At 43.0% G+C, this 24,235-nt stretch overlaps 1 protein-coding gene across 1 annotated transcript; it reads left to right on the plus strand.

The window, feature by feature from the left end:
* Positions 1 to 1,059: 1,059 nt before the first annotated feature.
* TMEM154 (transmembrane protein 154) lies at positions 1,060 to 23,333 on the plus strand. The gene is made up of 6 exons (XM_038136288.1): positions 1,060 to 1,647; positions 9,848 to 10,159; positions 11,873 to 11,900; positions 13,057 to 13,142; positions 14,603 to 14,663; positions 18,440 to 23,333. The coding sequence occupies exons 1-6, from the start codon at positions 1,518 to 1,520 to the stop codon at positions 18,453 to 18,455; spliced, it is 633 nt and encodes a 210-aa protein (XP_037992216.1). The 5' UTR covers positions 1,060 to 1,517; the 3' UTR covers positions 18,456 to 23,333.
* The last annotated feature ends 902 nt before the right edge of the window (positions 23,334 to 24,235 follow it).

The following is a 24,235-nucleotide window of genomic DNA, read 5'->3' on the forward strand; positions in this document are numbered from 1 at the left end:
CTATCAACAAGCTGGTCATTAAATGAATCACTGACCTATTTCTCAGCTACTCAAGCTAAATAACCTAAAAGTGATGACCTATAAAAGCATCCGCATGTTAAATCATTAGCTGGAGAAGCAGAGCAGCAATTGATCACTCCCCACCAATCTGAACAGAAAGATTCACCAGCTTCAACAAATTCCAGAACTCAACAAATTCTGACCAGAAATCAGATTTTGACAGACTGATGTCTAGGGGAAGTACTATGAAGCTCCTACACAGTCACCATTCAACCCTCCTTTCTTGGATTACTACTGAAAAATTTTATGCAATTATTTAAAATGGCTCTTACCTGGGATACTCCAGAGTAAAATCTGGAGTGCAGACTCTCCTCAACTCAGAGAGATTAATTTTAGACCTAGCACTTATTTCTGCAGTGGAACAACCCAATTCTGTGGCCAAACCACTCTCCCTGCTTGGGTACAGGTGTGGTTTAGATCCAGATCCAAATCCTGACCCCTGGCTAAGCCCACACTATATAGCAAGAAGATTGAAAATGTTTGGTTTAATTTTTATGTTCTCCATTGCTCTTACCCACAGAGCACCACCCAATAGGAAACGCATGGAAGCCCCTGGCCAGCTCTTACATGTTTCTGAGTGTGTGGACAGTGATGGGGTGGTGGGAACAGAGGACAGGTCAGTGTTTGGGGGAGCAACAGCCAAGGTCTGCACACCCAGACAGAGACTGCCAAGGGGGAGCAAAAATAAAGAGGAGTCAGGAAGGGAGGCAGGATACCTTCCCTTGCCACCTCACACAACCGTGGCACTGTGGGCCCCTATGCCAGGCCCTGCATCCTGATGGGGACTGAAACCTTCTGTCCCCTGTCATCTGCAGCCATCATCACACCGGCGTCTCAGCACTTTCTCACTAAGCCACCTGCTCATAACAAAAAAATGATGTGGTTTTCTGCTTTTTCCTCTTCCTCTGCACAAACCAGCTCAGAATACTCAGTTATAGGCTCCTAAGAGAGCCAGCCATTCATCCCATTTGCTGAAGACAGCCCACTTGGGGGTTGCCTTTTGGGACTGTCAATGCATGCAGTCACCCACCCCGATGAGGGGAGAATTACAGCTTGAAAACCAAGGCAGGAGGGGAGGCACTATTGAAATTTTCTGGCTTAATCATCCTGAAAAGTGACATAAAACCTTCCTGCTAACATACATAAATGAAGTTTTGTGTCTGATTTGTATTTGTATGATCTATGGCACTGTGTGTAGATGAAGGCACTAAAGTCAGGAGTGAAAGGAGAGGAAGAGAGCAGGAGCTCTCTCACCTACAGCATAAAGGTGCCTCAGTCAAGTGTGTGCCTGAAGAGCAACTTCTGGTGGTTTTTTTTTTTTTCTTCTTTCTTTTGCAATCATTGCTCGCTTGACAGGCCCAGACGGAATTACATCACTTCCTAAAACCCATCAAAGAGAGTCCATCTCCTGAAGAAATGCAGCTCAGATGCTCCCCGGCAGGAAGCAGGAAATGTAGATGTGCGGGTGCAGCAGGGAGGCTGCCGGAGCGCCCCTCAGGTGGGAGCGCTGCCGGGGCAGCATGCGGAGCCCCGGGCTCCTCGCCCTGCTCTCGGCCCTGGCGCTGGCTGGAGGATCTGCCGCCACTGGTGAGTAAGAAAGCGCCTCTCGCCTGCCGAGGTAGGACCGCGTGTCTCGCCTGCAGCAATGGGACCAAGTTGGAGGGCAACACCCTCCGAACTGAGCACAAGGAGGAGATCTGTGGGGACTTGCTCTCTGCTGCTTTTTGCTGTGTTTACCCTCTCTGATTTCAGTTGCCTCTTTTTTTGCAAAGCTTTGACTTTTTCCCCCCCTCAGACCTATCCCTGAACAGCAGCAAACAAATCCTACAATTGCAAACTTTTCCTAAATTGCAGGTGTGTAGAGAACCGGAGTTTCTGTGTTGACCCAACAGGCATTTTGCTCCTAATTTTAGTTATTTTTGAACTTTTTTAAACCCCACACCCATACCATCAGTGTTTAATAGCAAAGTCAAAGGCAAGGCACTGCTTCCATTCAAAAGGTGGCTGCCGATTTCCGCAGTCTGAAACTGGTTCAACAAAGGAACAGGCGGTTCCGGAGACAAATATTTTGAACTCTCAGCTGCAGAACAAAGTGGCCAGCACCATGGACTCAGGTTCTGACCCTCTGAAGAAAAGAACCATCAGTGGAAAAGCAGCTTGTGACAAAATGCTGAGGCACTGGGGCGTCGTTGCAGAGAATCTCGCCTGTTTGTAGAGGTCATTGGTTCCACTGGCGTTTTGGCAGCCAGAGGCTGAACATGACAGGCAGCTCTCACAGTGAAACCTTGCTGAGGTAGTGCTTGTAAGCCTTTTGGGGTCAAACAAATCCCTGCCGAAGCGCCTTGGTATGGACTAGAAGTGTTTGCTGCCTCTGTGCTGCTGTAGCGAGCAGGAGCTCTACAGAAAGCAGGGAAAGAAGATGGTCACTCTCAGTTATCACTGGACTTCTCTTAATGTCCTGAAATGCACTGCTGAAATCGGTGTTTTGGTGTGAGTGCTTTTTCCCTGAAAAACTGTACTCTAAGCAGGGTGTAGAGTTGGGCTGCAGGCTCCTGGCGTGCTGCTGAGCTGCTTGCACTGAGGAGACTTGCTTAACTGTACGAGCGAGCTAAGTGAGGTATAAAATGGTTTGGGTTTGGCTGTGTTACTACAGCCCTGCTGCATTGCAGACATGTTAGGGAAATATATTGCAAGCACTGAGTGTAACTCAGAATCAAAGCGGTCAGAGGAACAAAAATCCTGACATGGGCAGAGCTAAACAGAGGTCCCAGGGAAATGGAGGAGTACAATGAAGGCATGAAGGCAATGCAGAGTGATCAGGCTCCTGCTTCTCTAGCTCATGTGCAGGGTACTGAGAGCTACTATTTCATCACCACATCCCCATGGGGCAGGGGGCACATCTTAGCCTGGGGTCCCTCAGCTCATAACTGGGTGCACCCTGCCCTTCTCTGCAATGGGCATTAGGGGCTGCAGGAAGCACCAGACAGATGTCACGCATCAGGTGTGTGACACTCCCCACTTCCTACCAGTAGGTCCACTTTTAAATTCTGGTTGATTTTGGAACAGTTCCTCTTTGGGAGTGAGTCAGTCCTGCCAGAGCCCCCCCAAGCCCTGTCAGCTCTGACTCTATGGAGCCAATCCACGGTCCTAGGGGAAGAGGAGGAGAGCACCCACCTTTGCTCCCCATACAAAGGCGGTTTTTGCTTATTCAACCAGCTCCAAAATGTACCTGGGGGCTTATTCTGACTGTGGGTGGGACGAGGAAGTTGTGAACCTGAGCCTTGGGGAGGAAATGAAACTGGTGGAGGGAAAGTTTATGTAGGGCTTATATACCCCACAGGCAGTGGTGGGTCAGGAACCCCTCTGCTGAGGGCAGCCTCCCAGGGAGATCCTTTGCTCTCACCCTTCCTTGCTCAGAGATCAGCAGGGCAGGACCTTTAAGGGAGCTTTTTCACCTTTTGCCAGACACAGTCTTCACCTTTTAAGTGGTCTACTGTCTAGAGACCATTCAGAAACTAGGCAAGCAGAGTATGATTAAATCTTGCAGCACAGACAGATTAAAGTCTCTATAAGTTCTCTTCCCATACGATGGCAGAACCTCGTAAAAGCCTAGCTTTGCCATTTGCATTATGATTTATGGATGGTTTTCTCCCTGTGATGCTACAATCCAGTAGCTCTAAGAGCATTCCTGAGGTCTCAGCTCTGGGTGCTGGTTCTCCCAGCTCCATACTGAGGGGATGTTGGGGTTTGCACCAGTTCCCTTCCCCTTGCTTTAATGCAGTCAGGAAGCCCTACAGGTAACAGGGCAGGGCATCATCTCTACTGTAGGGGATGGCACTCACTGCTCAGCCTTGCAGCAGCCCTGAAGACCTACTTAGGTGTGTGTGCTGACCCTATTAACAAGCATTAATATCCTTACTACAGCTGATAGGAACACACTCTGACCCTTGAGTCATTTCCCAGGCTAGGCCATCTCCCACTGCGTTCAGTGAAATGTGTGGGAAATTGCAGCATAAGTGGCCTGACATGGGGAGCAAGAAAATGTGAGGGAGAGAAACAGTAAAACATGTAATATCACCAAGAGGAAGAGCTGGGGTGCTTGCAGGTAGTGCTCTATTTTGTCTGTGTTTCTACGCTATTGTTTTGAATTGTGATTCAAAGAAACACTGCTATCAAAGATCCAGATATTCAGCAGCTTGTATCACGAGCACAGGCAGTGACTCTCTCCTGGGGAGAGAAGTGTCTTCTAGGCTGCCTCCCCTGCTAAGCCAAGGTCTCTAATGGAGTAATAATTTTGACTTGTTCCCCCCTAGAGTAATGAATTGAGAATGGGTTTGAACCTGCTACAATCACCTGTTAAAATTTTCTAGCAAAGCATCAATGTAAGAAATGAGGATTTGCTACATTTTCTCTTTCCAAAGTGCAGCGCCCCAAAAAGCAGATGAAAAATCCTTTCTATTGAACACATTAACTCCTCCTATATATTTACTACCATTCCTCCATTTTAGCCACACACACAAACATTCACTGTTTTATTCAACAGCTTCAGGGACATTTCAGAAAATCTCTCATCTACATCAGCAAGATTGTATACTAATTTTCAGTCAGTGACACCAGTCTCTTTTCCCTCAAGAGATTTTATGATAGCTGGAAAGCCTCCAGAGCTTTTGAATCTTTAATTTCAGGGTCCTCCTGAGAGTAAGGAGCACTGACAGATTTGCATCACAGTGAGGTCGCAGGAGTATCACAGATGCAGAGCTAGAAGGCCATCAGATTAAGTAGAAGCAACTAAATGCATAAATTGGTCTGGAAAGCCTGTAGTTCTCCGGGTGAGCAATGAGACTACAGGTTTGCAGTTTGACTCTTAAGATGCGTGACTGTATTTGCAACACTGCCTGTTAATGCAGCACTTCATCTGGATAGAAATACAGTGAGGAAAAGCAGTTTCCATCTTGTATAAATGAGCTTAAACAGTTGTTTCCTCCTTCAGGTTATACCTAGATAACGCTTTCGAAGCACCTCGTTTTAATAGGATCTTGTCTACAGATTAGCCACCCTGAAATGCTTGTGCTCCCTCATCAGAAGAGTGTATGCTCCCAACAGCTAGCCTGCAGGCTTTTAAGGACTCCTCTTCTAGCCAGACTGACAGGCAAGACCTGCCACAACAGGCAGCTGGGCAAGCCCTGGCCATGGCAAGGAACAGCCCTTCTTACAGCAACCTGAAATGTGGAGAGAGGAACAGTGCAGGGATGAGCCAAGCAATACACCAGAGGATCATACAGACCACGTGGAGTGGTATGACTACACCACCAATGGAATGTGTGCATGGAGCAGAATGATATAGGATATGGTAACTTTATTCCAGCTTTATAGCCTCTTCTTGTTCTGTCACCTTCTCATGAGCCTTCCTTTCCCTGCATTTTTATAGCTTATGGGAAAGTTTGGAGAAATAAAAATTTTCCTTTCAGACTAATAAGCCTAGCTATCCCACTGACATAGCTCTTGCTTTTGCTCTAGCTCATTGCTTTTTCTTCTGTCAGTAGGCACTCTGGTGTAATTTGAAAAATTCCCTTGAGAGAACCCAGTCCTTGAGTCTGATGCAAGGCAGCAGAGAGACTGATGGTTCTATAACAACACTGAATGTGCTGACTGCCAGCTGTTTTCCTTTGCTATTTTCCTTTGCCTCGCATCCAAGTGAATTCAGAAACCTGTTTGCCTGCTTACTTCATCAGGGAGCCGATATCACCACCTCTGAGTGCTGCAGCACAGAGGTAGAAATGCTGCAACAACAAAAATGTTGTTTGTTTGATTGAGACATAATTTTTTGGACTCCAATCTGTAAAACTGCTTGGTTTATTCAACTACCTCTGTCTCCCATGAAAAGTGTATTTGGGAGCACCTCCAAAAGTCAAGCAAAGTGATCCAAACATATTTTAAAAGTAAAAAATGTCGAGTAATACCTTATACCATTGTATCTGCATACAGGGCCATAGCTTTTTCATAATTTGTAAGAACTGTTAATTGAACCTTTTTTGAGAGGTTGAGCTGCTAGAGCTTGCTCAAGCATTTTGGTCCCTTGAGTTCTAGATTCTCTAATACCTCAACTAGGGAACCCTGAGAACTTCCTGACTTCCAGCTTCCAGTTCCAGCTGTGCCCACCTTCCCATCAGGGTGGATTGCAGCTGCGTGCTAGCTTCTCTCCCTTCTTCTCTTGAAAGCATGCGACGTGGTGATACAGGCTGGGCTGAAGCTGTGGTGTGCTCCCATCCACTTCCCTTAACACAGGAAGAAATCACCAGCATTCCTGCCCCAGATGGTCCAGACAAAGGTGAAGCCCATGTGGCTGTTGTAAGAACATTCGCTCCTCGGATAAGATGTGCAGAGGGATGAGTGTATGTATGTTGGAATGTAGCCAACAGCATGAGGCTGAGCTCGACAAGAGAAAGGGCACAGGCTTTGCAAAGTCAAGGAGATATCTCTATGGTCACATGTGACTTGCTCTTTGTTACACTCTACTGGCCTTGCTTTTCCATCCTGAATGTCATGCTGTATTGTTGTAAGATTCCCATTTGCAGGGAGCTAGTAGATGTCTGCAAGATGAAACACAGCTGACAAGACAGTTCATGGTATGAATTATAGCTATAAATCTGGCATGGAGAAAATGTTTGAACAGCACCTCACAAAATCTCAAACTTTCAGATGTTCTTCTGCCCTGCTCCAAACCTTGTAATGCCCAACTTTAATCTGCCCCACCAAACAGCCACCCAGGCCAGCTGCAGCACAGCCCACTTGCTATTTTGAGCACTTTGTATTGAAACACTATGACAAATAGCAACTTGAGGTCTTGAGGTCAACCACCTGTGTCTCAGTGGGTGGGTGGCTGAGGCAGGCGCTACAGCTGCGCCGCGAGGCCTGAGCCCCACTCTCCCGCTGGACTGGAGGCACAGATCCTTCCCTGATGCAAGCCACTGGGCCAACCCAGGTGCAGGTTGTGCTTTCCTGCTGTGTAAAAAGGGTGATGTGTGGGTGGCCTGAGAGTGAGAGCAGCTGCTGGGTGACATCCCTTAAGGCTGAGCTCTGCTCCTCAGAGGTGACGGGGGAGCGGGATGTGTTGAGGCAGCAGGTAAAATGCAGGAAATAAGAGCAATATCCTTGCAAGAACATTGTGCAACTGGCAGCCCTTCTGCTGAAAGATGTATTTAATTTGCTTGGAGAAAAGATCTCTGTAAGAGGAAATGGTGTTCCCAGAGAGATGCTGTTTTGTCCCTGGAATTATGCAAAGTGAAAAAAATACATGGCAGCAAGGTCACTCCCTGTGATTTGCCATTTTCTTTGCCTAGAGATGAGAAAAGGTAATTCTATTTCACTCAGAGACAAATGATTTGAAGTCTGCTTCATAGTTCAAAACCAGGCAAAGTGGCAGAGATACTGGAAAAATCTCTCTCAGAAATCAAGCACAGCATACTCTGCAGCTGAAAGTTTATCACTGCAGTTAATGAGGTGTGACTGCTTGCTTTGCTTTAAAGCCACACCATGCTTTAGACATTTGAAAAATCCATTTTAGCTCTACGAATAAATGAAAAGTAAGGTTATTTTCTCCACACCCTTTCCCTATTTTAAGCAACAGGCTTGTCCCTCTCGATATATCAAATGTGGCAGGCAATGGCTTTCAAGGGCAATGGCTAGAGGAGGAAAAGGAAGCAAGGTCATCCAAGAGGTTCAGTGAGGCTGCGGCGGGCCATCAGCTCTGCCAGTGGCACAGTCCATCATGCCACAGTCTGCAGCACTGACATCTCTTGTGCTGCCTCGCCGCTCTGCACAATAGCAATTGAAACGGACTGGCTGCAGGCACTGGGAACTACTAACTACCTTGGAAAAGTCAAATGGCCAAACTGATAAGGGAGAGGAGCTCTCCCTCCTGTCCTCTGCGACAAGATTAAGGACAGGCAGCAGATCACGGGAAGGAATGCAGCAGCACACACCTAAGGGGGTCGTTACCTGCAAGCGAGGCAGAGATAGGGTTTTGCTCTTGACTGAAATACTATATTCAGAAGAGACAGAGAGACTATTGATACAAAATGCTTTGCCACAGAAGAGCTATCATTTTCATTGTCCTGTTGTGCTGCAGGAGTCTGGTGACCTTCACAGTATTACATTAAGTATTCAAATTCTTTCCTAGTTTTTAGGAAAGGATGAAACAATCAGATGCCTGTGTGATATGTGCAGCATAAAAATCTAGATAAAACACTGCTGTCCCACTCAAATAATTTTATCAATCTGAAATTGGGTTTCCTTGAATACAGTTTCAGGAAATACTCATTTTCTCTTTGAGACAAATCTGGTGGGAGAGGAGATGCTGCAGAGTGGATTAAGCAAGAGATAGCGCTCTAATCCCAGTTTTTTCTCTCTCACTTGGCATCCCTGGGAAGGACAGCATCCCTGTCCTTCTGATTCCTCATTTGTAAAATGGAGATGATAACTGCTCATCTCTCAGGGCCATTATGAAGATTAATGTGTTTACAAAAGCATTTAAAATGCTAAGTACTTTTGGTTCCAGTCCTGTGAGATTGGAAATGCCAGTACTGAGGTGCTGAAAACCTTAAGCTCTTGCTAACTCTTGTGGAAACTCTGGCTGCCCAGCATTTTACAAGATCGAGGAGAAACATGTAATTGAAAAAGTCAAAAAATTCCATCCTGCTTTATTGCATAAAATGAGATGTGCACCATGCCAGCATTGTATCTGAAAGCTCAGATAACACAAAAAAACCCCATCATTTAATTTCATGCCAAGAAAATTATTGAAGGCTTTGCTGTTGTAATTTATCTACAGACTGATTCTTGCACCTTTGGCTACTACAGGATTTTGGGTATCAGTATAGAATACAGTATCAACCCAGAATTTGCTGTACTTCTTTAAAGCTTTTAAACTCTGTGACAGCCAATAGACTCTCACCTAAACACACAAAAAGCACTTGTTTCACTACTACCGACACAGCCAATTTTAGCCACTTTTCTTGTGAAATGTGTGATCATTGAAACCAGAACTGAGATCAAAGTTGAAAACCCCCAGTCTTAGCACTTATGGGGAATATCCAGCACTGATGCTTTGCCACACGCTCCTTCAGCCAGCCTGTAGAATCCCCGTGTTACGAACACCTCTTCTAGTCCACGTAGATGGGGAAGTCAGCAGCTTTTGCATCCTTCAGACTTCCTTTCACCACTCTGGTTTTCACAGTGAGACAAATTTAACAAATTTGAGAAAGGTACATTTGAGAATTAACAAATTAACAAATTTGAGAAACAGGGAGATGAGTGAACCAAAGGAACTGGTGAACCAGGGGTAATGGTCTCCCTGAAGGCAGTTCCCAACTCCTTGGGTAAGGCAAGGGACATATGTGCCAGGACGGAGAAGCAAAACAGGCTGGTGTGGTTTACTGAGAAGCAGAATAATTTCTCACGCGAGCAAGACCGGATGCCAACCTGCAGCAAAAGAAGTCTGTTTGTGCAAGGCAGCTGTGTGCAGACAGATGACACATGCTGACGTGTCCCAGTAAAAGTCAGCTGAAGAACGTGGTCATGACTGGTAAGATTTTGTGATAAGGTTGAGATCTAATTTTACATCCAATGCCCAAGACATCCAATCTGTGTGTATGGGGCATCTGTTGTTGTTTTTTTTTTTTTTTTAAATACATCAAATGGGAAGTAAATACTAAAGTTGTACACTGTGGTTCACTGCTAATACTAATGAAACTCTTAAAATGTTAAGCTGTCCTCATATATTTGACAGACCCTGGAAATGATGGATCAGGAGATGGATCGATGATATTACCCACTTTCACAGCAACACATCTTCCTGCTACGGATCCTCTGACCGTGGATGACCATGAGCCAGTACTTGTAACTACAAGCACTACTGAAAGCAGCTTTGATACACAGAGTTCTCCAAGTACTGAACTGAATGCTGTGAACGATGAGGACAGCCTAGAAGCAGCAGAACAGTCTATCTTGATATATGTTGTCCCTGTGGCACTGCTGGTCCTGCTGATTTTGATGATCGTATTTTTTGTAATGCATCATAAAAGGAAAAAGTCCAAGCAAGGTAAATTTGTCTTCTTGTGCATCAAAAGGCTGTTCCTAGGATGTGTTCAACATTAACAGAGCATTAAGGGATGGGGTGCCACATTTAGGATGCCCTTCTCTGACTGTAGTTCCATGTTTGACAAGTAAGACCGGGATCCTCCCCAGCCAGCAGTACCTGGTCACACACCTTTCCTTGGGCAGGAGCTACTTCTGCTTCTTGGCACCTCCTGCTCATGCTGCCACACCCATGGGAGCCCTGGCACCAATCTCTGGCTCCTGGAAATGCTGAGAATGCTCAGGGATGTAACTGTGGCTGCAAATGCTTGTTCTGTCTTTATGCTCAACAGCTTTAGGCAAGGTGAAATCAATGCTTCTATTGCCCTTAGTTCCCACAAGGTAAAGCTGCTTGGAGCTTCAATAAAATAAGATCAAGAAAAATCATTATAAGGAACAATTTTAAGGAATCCTGATTGCATAGGGTGGAGGCTGCTATGAAGACATCACAGCAAATGAGCTAGGTCAGACTGCCTGGGCGCTGCAGTAGGGTGAGCAATGCTCCAGGAAGGTGCCGTGATCTGCTAACAAAGGAATTGGTAACTTGGAGTGTCAAACCACAGGAGAACAAACTGAGGTGTCATAATAAAACCACATAGTTGGTAAGTGAAATTCTGAGATGGTCATATCAGTGTACCTACATGGTCAGAGTGCAGCTGTCAGCTCATCAGCCTGCAGACAGTGCAACACATTCAACACAGACTTAAAGTCAAGTTTTCAGTGCATTTTTAGGTTGTATTTGCCCAATCACTGGGTTTCCCTCTAACAAACTATAAATTTGCAAGCAGGCACCCAGTTGCCTGGCTGTTTCTGGATGATTGAAATGCAGGTACACTCTTCAGAGAGTTAGGAAATGTGGTACCTTTCAGGAACACAATCTTAGGATCTGCCCTGTGCCAGTCTGGGATTTTGAGCATCCTCAAGGATAGGGCAGATGGCTCTGTGGTTATGAGATGGCTCTGCAGTCTGGGAATGTGCTGGAACAGCTGGGAGGCATCACCCACTGGCAACAATGAATTAAAAATAAGGTGATTTAAGACAGGTTTTTCAGTAACTTGATTCCTGGAGGTGAAGATATTTATCAGAATTGTGTCTGTGACACCATTTCTCCCCTCCATTTTTACTTTGTCTTGGAGTCATAAGTAGATTGGATCCCTTTTGACATCTGGCTAGTTCAGCTTCATTTGCCTAACTGAGATCTAATCTGCCATGCAGTCCAACTCCCCTCCACCCTTCTCCCCATGAGCAGCTCCCAGAGTCTCCAGACAGAACTGAATTGCCCAAGTGTAATCTGTAGCAAAATGTCCCAATGCTTCTAGTAAACAATTTTCTGCAGAAGTGGTTCCTTTCCAGGATACCATTTCCCTCAGCACATCTGTTTCGCTGAAGGAAGTGTGCATCTGCCCTGTCCTGCCCACTGCAACACCAACACTGGGCTTCCTCCCAGCATGGCTGAGCTAACAATGAGATGCTTTTAGATTCAAAAGAATGTGTTCCTCTGAAAATTGCAAACAGGATAAGATGTTTTGTCTTTCATGTGCAATTTAGTTTTTATGCCTTTTGAAAATGCAGCCTGTTTTACTTGACCCTATTCAAGGCTTGCACGCAGTCCGGGCCCTGTAAATACAATGGGTAAATATCACGCAGAACTGTGAACACCAACTTTCTTCTTTTCCAGATGAGCTGGGAAGTGAAAATGTAAAAAGGTAAATTTTATGAATATCATTTTTTTAAAAAAATTTTCTTTAACTTTTGTCTCCTTCACTGCCTCTTTTAATTTAGCTGTACACTAAACACCATTACTTTCTGCCATCAATTGAACCAGCAATCTCAACAGGTGGATAAAGTGTGACTTCAGTATGTGGCTGAAGTTTCAGACTAGAGCAGGAGAACAAGAGTTCGTGGTGGCTGAGGCAAGGGTGGCCCCACAGACAGCCACAGCCCACAGACCTCGCTGAGCCTGCTCTTAGGCACCTCCTGCTCCATCAGCCACAAGTGGTGCAAGGTGCCCCATGAGCAAAGGGGATCAGTTCCCAGGCTCATCACAGGCTTTTGCTATTCAGAGTAAGCTCTGTGTCTTGCTCCCCTGCTTTTCAAGTTTATCTTCTTACCCAGAGGTGAGGCACAGGAGCCTGGCTGCCGCAGGAGCAATGCCTTAGATGCTTGGAAAACAAGACAGAAGCTGCGTGGCTCTTCTCAGAGTCATAATTTTTATTGTTGCCTTTTATTGACCTCCATCTTGCTAATTAATGCTGAAAGTTCATTAATTTGCTCTATGAGGAAAAAAAATGGGGTTTTTTTGCTGAAAACATATTTTCTGTCATATGACTGCAGGAATGATAAGCAAAAGGAAGCTAAGTAGAGGCATTTAAATAAACATAACTCTCATGACCTTTCCTTTTGAAGTCACTGCAAATGTCAGTCACAGCTATGATGAAACTTCAGGCCTTCAGCTTTAGCATTGGGAAATGGCACTTCTGTCATGTGTTCCAGGAGGGCAGGGACAAACTATCTTTTTTTTTTTTTAGTTTTCTATTTACAGCAGGGACAGTTTTCAAGAAGCTGCAATGATCCTGTGTTCTGGCATGTCTCTGGCTGCCCTGAGTCCCTCTGCGTTATGTCTCAGCTGGCCCTACCTCTGCCCAGCACTGGCATCTCAGTGCCGCTCCCTCGCATCTGTTTGCGGCCCCTTGGTTCACACCCACTGGGATGACATCTCCTCAGATTACTGGGCTAGGATGGCTTTCCAGACTTAATACATGTGTCTGGAATTATAGGAGAGTCATACAAAATCACTACATTGTAAGTTGTTTGAATTAAGCATTTTGTGTAATGCTTTTTCCCCCCCTCTCTTCTCTCAAGTCCTATTTTTGAAGAAGACACACCCTCTGTTATGGAGATAGAAATGGAAGAGCTTGATAAATGGATGAACAGCATGAACAAAAATGGTACACGGTAACCCCTCTACTCCATCCTCCCTCTCTCGCTTGCTGACATAGATCCCATGCATAGGGAATCAATGGAAGGTGTTTTGTATGCGTATCACTGCTTTCCCTACAACATTTTTAGTTGTGCTCTTGACTCCCTCCTACTAAAATAACTGAACAAATGTCAGGGGTAGATTTTTTCAGAGGAGTATTTTAGTTTGTGTGGGAGTTTATTTTTAATATATGATAGAATCTCATAAATGTTTTCAGTTTCCAGTAGACATTTCTATTAAACACACTTATAGCTGTGAATGTTATTTATACTTTTAACTACACATTTTAATGCTAAACACTAGTTTCTCTGAAGCATCTAGTCCTTTCAGTCTCCAGAATTTCTACACTTTTGTGCTCCACATTGAGGTATTGTAGAAGGAATAGGCATTTGCTCATAGTTCAGACCACCGTTTATTTAAAATTGCTGCCAGGACCCTATGAATATGCCCTTTCCCTCCCTTGCAAGGCTATCAGCCCATGGAGCAATTAGAACATGTGGTAACTACAAACAGCAGCATCTTCAGCTTCCTTCTCAGTTACTTTTGAGTACCTTGCATTTTCCCCCCATTTTTCTCCCAGGTGAATTCCCCAGTCAAAATCTCTAGGAGGTCTGCATTGTCCTTCCAGGGTCTCCTCAAAAAATGCAGGCCTTCAGTAAGCCATGAGTTAACCAAGGCCTGATTTTGAACCATGAACAGCTTTTCACTAACTAGGAAATGCTGAAACACTGATATTTTTTTCATTCCTGGTCCCTTGCCTTCTATCCAAATGGCTCATTTGCCTGACCTACTAGGCATGCTTTGTTTTTCAGGACATAAAGCTCTTTGGAGCATTTCTTTGCGTTAGCACAGTGCTCCACATGATGGGTTTTGACCTTTGTGGTCTGAAAGCTTTTATAGAAATCTTGTGCTAAGTGGCAGTAGCGAAAGAGAGGCATTAACTGTACCACATGGGAAAAAAGTGGTATAAAATATATTTTAAAATTTTGTGGAGAGAAGGAAGCAACTATTTTACATACTTGTGTGTGTGTGTGTGTGTGTGTGTGTGTTAGTGTTCCCTAAACTCCAGCCCCAAATTCCCAGCTGGACTATAAAGCATAGGTGCAAATGTCAGCAGTGGAAGATTAACAAACAACTCTCCCTGTGGCAGTGTGCAGGAGACAGTGCTCAAAAGCAGCTCATTTGTTTAGGTGTACTGTACATAAAGAACTGGAACATATATAATAAATAAATTGTGGCAACACCTATCAAAGGGAAGGAGGTGTAAGATTCATGCTATGGGGACCATGCAGATAAAAGGGTGCAGAAGCGCATCTGCAGATCTGTATTTTAGAGTGACTGTATGATAAAAGTTCATGCATTTTTGAAATAAATGTAGAACAACTGCCAGAGTAGAGTAACTATAGTCTTGTTTCTCCCCTTTTCCAGGTGACTGTGAATGTTTACCTACTGTAAGAGAAGAAGAAAAAGAATCAATCGCCAACCCAAGGTACTTTAGTTCACTCTATTATTTGAAGAAATATGGCCAGTGTCATTTTGAAATAATTTTTGGCATGTAATTATAGAATTATTCTTAGGCCTGTTTAAGTTTTAAAATTTTTATATATAGAAACTTTGACTTAAACTAAAGGCTTGACACTCTTATTTCTAAACAGGTCTCTTCCTGTAAATAATCTTACAGTTGTAAAGTGGTGCAAGACAGACAACCAGATGGCACAGATGGAGTTTCACTCACTGATCAGACTTTAATCACAGTTTCCCAAGGTGTTAATACAAGCATTCAGCATAGCTTCCTTGGCACCCTTCAGCAAAGGCACCCAGCTCCCCTCTGCCACCTGGTGCCTATAGGTTCTTGGGAATCACTGCCAGATGTTTTGGCTGGAGCTGTGACCTGACAGACAGGGACTTGTCTGACCCCAAGGAAAAAATGAGAATGAGAAACACGAAGGATCTTCCCAGTGCCCCCTTGCAGCACTCCCCTAGAGCTGGCACTAGTTGATAGTCCAAGCAGAGATCCCAGTGGGATGCAAAACCACAATCCTGACAGCTTGTAAACGTGAAATTTTCTGGTCAGTTTCTTCAGGATTTTGGCCAGAACTCCTAAACCCCTCGCAATTTTCCCTAACTAAAAATTCTGGTCCTTGTTTCCAGCTGGAAACAAGAGGCTGTACATTGTCCATACCTGCACCCTTGTGTTGCAGCTGCATTTTGTGAAGTGAGCAAAGCAGCTTCTCTGTGCCAGGCTATGATAACAAACAAGCTATCCTGTGTGCCAAGAAATCCCTGGTGCAGTGGAAGCAGCGTTGTAATCAGGCGAGGCCAGGAGCTGGGAGAGGACCTAGGTCTTCTGCCTCCCATGGAAGCAGATAATTCCAGTGACCATGCCTCTCTGGCAGAATTGCACCTCCTGCTGTAGACTCATAATATTCCAATCCTCTTTTCTGAATTTCCTTGCTCAGAAGTGAAATAGGGATGTTAATTCACCGCTGCTGCAGAATTTGCAGCTGAGTTGCTCCAAAGCTGCAATTTCAGAGGAATCTTTGGATGGGGCTTATCCACTACAGCCACTTGTATAGAAAAGGTTTCTTTTTACACCTATTGCAAGTGAAATCAATGTTGTTGTTTTAGTTCAGTTTTGTATGGAAAGGAAAAAAAAAGGCTTAGATCCTAGGTTCCAGATGCAAGCAAGCACATTAATTTTACCCTTAGCAACTGGAAAAGATCCTGGATTTGTTAGCCATCTGGGTCTTCCCTTCCTGCTGCTGAATGATAACTCAGAGGGGGGAAAATTGTTAAGGAGAGGCAGATGCACAGCAGTTCTCTAAAAGCAGATTTGCTGAGTGTACCACTGACTATAGCAGGGAATACAGCACAAAGGATGCTTCAGCCATAGGTTAACACTGGCGGAAGTCATACTGCAAAAGGCTTTTTAGGCACACCACCATCCTTAGCAACAAGTTTACTTTCTAAATTGTTAACAATTCATTTTAAAGGGAAAAAAAACCCCATCATGGCCTACCAGCTTGAGCTGGCATTTTACCATCCTTGCTAAAGGAGAGGTTTTGTACTGGATTTGCATTAACCTCATCAGAAGAAGGGGGTTTTGCTCCTGGCTATCAAAAGGCATCTTTGGGCTACACCCCACCTCAAGCTCCCCACCTGTAAAACAGAGTTGTTTTGGAATGCTACAGTGAGGCTTAAGCCTTGATACAAAAAAGCAACCCTGTTCAGATAAGTATGCTCCAGTCAGAGCAAAGGCACACTTATTATTTAAGCCAATTGTCTTTTGAATCGTATCTTAGAATCAGACTTGATTAGAGAAATTTATGCCCCTAAATTGTAGAAAGGCAAGCAAATGCAAATAAAAATAGGAGATTTATCTCTAAAACATTCAGAGCTGCTCAGACAAGGGATATTAGTTGAATATAAAGTGCAAGAATATTAGATTCAATTTAAGATTCTGAAAGACTACTTTGTTTGGGCAAAATTCTTCTAAAATTAAGGTAATTTATTTTTTAGATTTTATTGCTATTTCAGTATGGGAAACATCTCAGGCCATACTGAACAGAGATAGTGTTTTCTTGCTGCACAAAGATGCTGAGGGGGAGTTCATCAAGACCCAAATGTCTTGAACTATGAATGATTTTGATATAATTTTGAAAACATATGAGACAAAACATTTCAATAATGACACTTTGACATTTTCAGAATGAAGGTTGTTCCAAAACTACTCTTCAGAGTAAGTGAATTTTTAGTATAAAAATCTTTGAAAGTTTGATGAGCAGAACTGTGTGGCAGTAAAATATTTCTATGTTGAGTGTTTCCCTTACCCAAGGTTACTTCTTCAAATTTTATTTCACATGAAATTTTGAAATATGCTTCATTGCAATGTGAAAAGATATTTGAAGTGGTGGGATTTCTGGGTAAACAAACAAAAACCTCCTTGTTTATTTGCAATTGAACCTTATCAGTCCAAGATCTGCTGCTTTTCCCAACCAAATTCTTAGATGAATAAATAATATCGGAAAGATAATTACATACAGATAAATAGATGTTTTCAGCAGCTCTTTTGAGCAGGGAAAGTGGAAGAACAAGAAATAAAATGAAACAAAGCTATAATTATGGCAAAATTTGTACTCATGAGCATCAAGGCTGCACATTTGTGCAAAGAAGGCAAGATACGACAACCTGGGCTCCCTGATAGGGGGAGGTCCCCTACCCTGGCCTTGTAGGCCAAGTTACAAACATATGTATATACACATTTTCAAAATTCAGATACACTTTTCAAAATATGTATGTTTGAATCCAAACCTCTTGCATTTGATACCTAGTGCTAGAATCTTGATTGTGCCTGAGCACAGAATTGCAACTCCCCCAGTCCCAGCTGCCTGGGGGCCAGGGCTCCCATCCTGTGCACGCAGAGTGGAGCAGGCAGCGTGTGCAGGGGCAGCAGGCAAGGGCTGATGATCTGTGGGGCACAAGGGGGTAGAGACCAATCTCTGCTCCAGGGACCTTTAGTGTTCCAGAAAAATAAGTGCAGCCTGTCCCCTTCACAGCATGGGTCATTGTAGGGGGTGGATTACAAGCAATCCCCCTATGCTTTATCACCTGAGAGTTTTGGTTTGTTTTGGGTGCTGCTGGGCACCCTTCTTGTCTTTCTGTCTGAAAAAGGATGACTCCTTCCTATGGAGAAATGTTTTGGGTGGATGGTAGGTCAGTACAGAAAGAAGCACTACATTCCCAGAATGTGACTCAGTTTGGCAAGAGACTTAAGAAAACATGTAAAATATTAAGATTATGAGTGGCCCTTTTAGCTTCAGAGGTGGTTTAAAACCCTGCTGTTATCCCTGCTGGCTGAATTCAAATCAGACAATATAAGATGTCACATTTTTTAACATTGGCATGAGCCAAGCATTATTAAGAGAGTGCTAGGGAGCAAGCCACTTGGGCAGAAACCAGTGGGACAAAGAGCAAATGCACCTGTTGTGAGGTCAGCTGTAAACCAGAAGTTCCAAAGTTATCCTCAGCTGTGGAAAGAGAGCCAGCAGCAGGAGAAAGGCTGTGCTGGGCAGCCATGAACCATCAGACAGGAATCAGAGCAGCCCTCGCTGCCAGCATCAGTTCATCCATTACATGAGTGACAGATTTATTTTCTGGTAACACCTTCTCACAAACTCTAGAGATACTCTTGCAAGTTATTTCCTGCTGAGACAGCTAACCCAACAGTGTGACACTGGTGTTTCTTTCTTTTCCACATGTACGCAGTGATGGTGAATCATGAAGTCCTCAGGACACTAAAGAACTGGCTAAAGGGATGCAGCACATAAGCTCATCATCCCCCAGATATTGGAAGAACTGGATTTAAATATAATTCATCTCAAAAGGCCAGAGAAGCAAATGCTTTTGTTGTCTTCTGCTTCATATGGACTTCAGAAAGGAAACATCACCAAGGGAAAAGAAGAGAAAAAGGAGGGGAAAAAGGAAAGGAAAAAAAAGAAAAGCACTCTAGCAAGATTAAGAAATGATTGAAATTCTTTTTGCAATGAGATTCACCACAAATCAAGAGAAACCCCTTTTTTACCTCTGCTAAAAATTGTCAAAGTAGTCCATATTTCTGTCTAGTTCTGCAGTTGTGTATTGTTCAGCACTTAAAACCAATTATGTTCCAGGTTTGGCGGGTTTCTTTGTTTTGGTTTGGTTTTGTGGGTGTTTGTTTCAGTGTCCATAATTCTGGACTGCCCTGGTTTGGTGGATGTGAAGCTCATGCCTATACAATGTTTATTTCTCAATTTGCTTTTTCTGAACAGTGCACTGATTTGCACAGGACTGCTGTTGGGGAGGCACCAGGCTAGGACTGACAGACCAGCTCTGAGGACAGACAGCAGCTGAAAAGCCTCTCAAAGGAATAGCCAGAAGTGACTGCAGCCCAGCCAGGGTGCAGACTCTGTAGAATGCTTTTTGGTTTTCATATTAACGGCCCTGTAGAAGTGACAAGTATTATTTTGAGACTGCCTTTCAGTTTGTTATCTCCACAGATGAGCGCCCTGGGCTAGCTCTCCCCGTGTAACTCTTCTCCCTGCCCAGGGCTGTTCTCTAACCCCCTACTTCAGGAATACTCAACTTTGAAACTCTTTTTTTTTTTTTTTTTTTTTTTTTTTTGAGCGAGGTTGAAAAATGGAGCAATTCAGTATTCACATTAAATGCAGATTTAGATAAGCATGTGCTATGCATAACTACTTGGTCAAGGTTTTCAGATACAGGAGATTTTCTGCTGCTTCTGTTTTTAAATACTGAGCCTGTAATATCTGAAAGACAAGGACTTCCCAGTGTGCCCAGCCACTTTTAGTTACAACAACAACAACAATAACAACAACAACAACTCAGACTTCTGGGCTACCTCAAGGTGTGAATATGAATGTTGTAACTGTGTCCATTAATTTTACATAGCATGTCTCTTAGGGATGTAGCTTAAATATGTAACACACATAAAAATGGATCCTTGTCTGGGCAGAGTTTCTTTTGCCTTATTTAAAATAGCACTTTCACATCCTACCATATCTTACATCCTACCTATCCTCATATTCTATTTAAATACAGAATGCCTTCCCATTCAATACATGTTTAATATGATCAGGGTTTTTTTGCCTGCAAATAATTCACTAATAAGTTACCAAGCATAGCTTGATTAAAGAGAGAAAACAATTGCCCCAAGCCTCTGTGATGGCATCTAAGAATCACTAACAGCTGACAAATACAGAGGATGGTTCAGCTTTGTGAAAAATTAAAGAAAAGTCAAAATACAGGAGGAAAGAATGTTTAGAGCTAACCATATTCATTCATTATTGAATTTGACTTGATTAGTAATTTCCTCAAAGAATAAAAATTTCTTCACTGTTCCAAAACAATTTATTGCAACTATTTGATTTAGTAAATGAGTGATGGTTACTAAATTTTTCCTGTTTGGATGATTTTTAACTTTGAAAGAAGTGTTTTAAGTTCATCTTTCACAACTTTTTTTAAACATTTCCACTATTTCCTGACAGTAAACCCATCATGTAGAATATTGGTTTAAAAGAATGCAGTCACAAGGGGAAGAAAAAGTAAGAGACTGAAATTTAGAAAAATTTTTAAAATTGAAGAAGATATTTTCCGGTAGCAATTTTGTTAGCTACTTCTTTCTGACAAACAAAGATGTTTTGCTCAGGTGTCCTACAATTTGCAAAGCAGTAATCTGGAGATGCCCAAAACAGAGAGACTGGGGCTTTTTCTAATGGTACAAGATAAAAGGCTGTATTTTAAGACCATTGCCAGCTGTGTGGCTGGAGGGCAGTCAGTGGGACCCAGCAGTTCACAACACCAGTGCCCAGCAGTGACTCTCACCACAACATGCTCCAGCCCAACAGCTGCTGCCCTCTCCCTGAAGCACAGCTGGATATGAAGGAGTCCTTGCTTTTCTTTTTTTTTTTTTTTGGGATTTGAAAACAAACCAACTCCCAAAGGTGGCATTGTATGGCTTAACTCAGTTCTGGCACACTGATGACCCATCACCCTGTTCGAGCCACGCGTTGATATTAGGGCAATGCACCAACTCAGTTTGCTGTGGCATTTGAAAAGAGCCTGTGTTGTGCATGTTGATGGTTTGGGGTTAATGTTAATTCTAGATGGTCTTTCTCCCAGACAAAAGGCTGTACAGTTCTAAATAAGTTTCTCAGAGATTAAGTTTCACTTATATATAATATTTTTCAAGTTTACCTTGAGAGAATGTACTTTCTGTAAACTTATGCCATTAAGCACTAATTCTTATTCCAGTGTTCATCATTGATCAATCTCTATATAACGCTTTAAAATCAATTTTGTCCAGAACTAATGTCTGGGTTCGAGGTTTATAATTATTCATGTCACTTAGCCTCTCTAAATTCTGGCATGCTAGAGAATTTATTTGCCTCTTCAGGAACTTTTCTCAGCATTTAAAATACAAAACAATGCTTTGGGCACTTCCTTGGCCAATTCTGACAGAAAATTTCTCTATCTGCTGATTTTTAAAAGGCCAAACTTAATATATGCTGTGTTACTATTGAAAAATGTGCCATTCCATCAAATCTCACCTGTCATTAGGTCCTGTCCTCCTTGTGTGAAACAGACCGAGGGTGAAGCAATTTGCATTTCAGTATAGTTATGGATATTTCTAATAGATTCCCTCAGCACTATACAAATACAATTTTTAGTATTTCTCTTTTTCCTGAGCATTTATACACCCCCGTTTTTCTTCCTCTAGCCCTAAACTATGGAGAGGATCACTCATTTATCTGATTCCCCAGCCCAGCTACGCACTGCTCCACTGCTCCATGGTCTCTCTCTTTGATCATCACTTTCACACTTTGGTCTGCGTTTGCACAGCCACTGCCCAGCACCTGCTCTCTCACTTACAGCCCAGCCTTTCTGTGGATGCCAGGTTCAGGGCTGCAGCTGCACCATGGGCGCTGCTTTGGACCCTCTCCCTCCTCCCCCCATTTGGTATTCCCCTCTTCTGCTCACCCGTGTGCCCCTTGCTCTCCTGTTTGTTTTATACTTTTCAACAGTTCCTGGTTGTTTCCTTTTGCACAGTTTTGCCTCAGTGCTTGAATTTTGTGGGTGGATTGAATTACAGGGGATTTAGGCCATTTCACGCCTACATTAATACAGCCAAAAGATTATAATATTCCAGTTCACAAGTATTAACTGTACACCTTCTGTTGATGCACCTTCATTTTTCCTAAATCATTCCCACATTCAGGTCCTCTAACCCACAAAATAAAAAGGAGAGCAACCAGGCAGCAGATAAGATAGCAGCAAACTCTCAAAATTATTTTATCACCGTGTACCACAGAGTATTTAAGCCTCTGTGGTTATATCCTCATCGTTAGCCTGATCTGAGCCAACCCATCTCACCATCACCCTGCAACATCTACCAGTGACTGATAAGTTATCATCCCTCAGTAGAAAATGAGAAAAAGCATGGAAAGAGGAAGTGTCTCCCACTACGTACTGTTCTAAAATGTTTCACAAATGTGATGATTTCTAAGGAACTGCTACCTCTTCTTCCATTTTCTTCAATAATTTCAGTAGTTATCCAGCACTTCAAGACACTTTGACATCTCATTTACAGAGTGAGGCCTTTTTGTCCTGCAGAAAAGATACAGATCCAAAGGAGGATTTGTCTGAGAAATACATAGGTAATAAGAAGGGTAATTAAGAACCAACACCTTTCCTAGATATGCTAAAAACCAATATCTTAACAAAATAGAAATAACTCCTTCATAAAGTTACAAGCATAAGGTTGCTGATATTACCAGCAGCTAGTTAATTCAATAAAAGTCCTGCACTTGTAAAGCACACAGCCCTAACGTTAACCTCAGCAAAAATGAACATTCTTTTAGTTTCCAGATAATCATAAGTTATAGATTCATAGATAACTTTGGTCTGAGATTTAAAAAATCTTTTTTTTTTTGTAATTCTAAACTCATTGGGGGACCCTAAATTGAACTTGTGTTACCTTTCTGATGCGAGACTGCTGTATATTCAACTGTTTTATCAAATAGCTGTTTCAAATTATTTTGTAATGTAAATATTTGAAAGACACAATATTACTTAATTGTATATAAGAGTTTGAGATTTTAAACGGCTTGCTCTAATAAAGATTTTAGTGTCTACAGGTTCTGTTTTTTCAATAGTCCTGCTAATCCATTCAAGTCTATGGATGCTAATTACTTGTTATTGATGCCACAACTTCTCAGGCCTGAGTAGATGTACACAGCTGTATATGGTACATAGATATCTTACTCTCGCCAACTCTCTAAAATTCAGGCAAAGCCAAAAAAAAACCCCAAAAAACAAGAGAGAGGCACTTTATATCCCATTATTTTGCTGGGATATTTCAGATTGTTTATATCAATAGATCAATTGCGACTGCAGGGAAAGTAGTGAATTACTCCCATCATTTGTCCTTGGGTGACTGTTGCTATCTTTCTTTAATGATCAATCATTTCTCAGGTTATTTCAGTTAAAACACTTAAATGGGAGTCTCCAAGTTGATAGACATGCTAAAGTAATTTTCAGTGGATGTAAGGGAAAAGGAAGGGAAAAGATTAAAAAGAGATATGTATTTTCAACTAGAGAATTAGAAAAGATTAATAAAGAAAAGCATTACTTTCATCTATTTTTTGCAACAGACAATTTCTTTAGAGAGGTGTTTAATGGACTGGGGGTATCCAGAAAGCTTGAGATGGTGTTTATTCTATTTAATGCTCTTAATGTTCAAACATCATCAGTACGAGAGCATCATAGCAATGACCAGGCAGAAACCAGTCACCTCTTTCTCCCTCTCTCTCTTTCCTAGACAGCACATCAGCAAGACACTTGTCTAAGGTACAGCCTTAGAAATCTGCATTTTGGGACAATGCTTGTCTAGTTCTCAAGGGAGGTGCAAAAGAGGACTTGACTACGAAGTCCCAGGAAGTGTTGTGACACCTCAGGGACTAACACAGTCCTTCCTGTCCCCAGGCACTTGCTCTTGCCCCACTCTGCCCCTCCTAGTACCATCATGCTGACCCACAGCCCAGGGGCTCCTAAAATGTGCACTAAAGGAAGGCTGGAAGGGGTCGTGGGAGAACTGGCTTAGCAGGGGATTTGAGGGGAGAGCAAAGGACACATCCGGCACCAACATTATCAACAGCAAACGTGGTAATACATCCCAAGCACTTACTCTTTGTTTTGGCTTTCAGAATGGTTAAAGTTGTACTTTCTGTGAATATCAGTGACAAGAAAATAGTAGCAGCATGGTCTGGCACCACAGCACCGGCTGCAGACTCTCATTCCCTTCCAATGAGGTTACTCCAGGTCTGGTTTCGTACTGGATCAGTTCTCTGGCCTCATTTTGAGCAGGATCAAGCCCAGTAAACTAATACAAACAGATGAATTACGCACCAAAGCAGTGTCTTTCCAGACAGTGGCTATGGAATCTCGCCCAGCTCTCAGAAAAGGAGCTATTTTGGGTGCATTTTTGGTTTGCTGGGGTCTCTCCCA

Source organism: Motacilla alba, chromosome 4 (assembly GCF_015832195.1).
Source record: "Motacilla alba alba isolate MOTALB_02 chromosome 4, Motacilla_alba_V1.0_pri, whole genome shotgun sequence".
Classification (NCBI taxonomy): domain Eukaryota; kingdom Metazoa; phylum Chordata; class Aves; order Passeriformes; family Motacillidae; genus Motacilla; species Motacilla alba.

Excerpts from the sequence above, each read along its gene's own strand:
- TMEM154 (XM_038136288.1), top strand. The coding sequence starts at position 1,518 with ATGTGCGGGTGCAGCAGGGAGGCTGCCGGAGCGCCCCTCAGGTGGGAG. Across the intron at positions 1,648-9,847 it reads TGGAGGATCTGCCGCCACTG|ACCCTGGAAATGATGGATCA; the intron begins GTGAGTAAGAAA and ends TATATTTGACAG. Across the intron at positions 13,143-14,602 it reads GAACAGCATGAACAAAAATG|GTGACTGTGAATGTTTACCT; the intron begins GTACACGGTAAC and ends CCCCTTTTCCAG.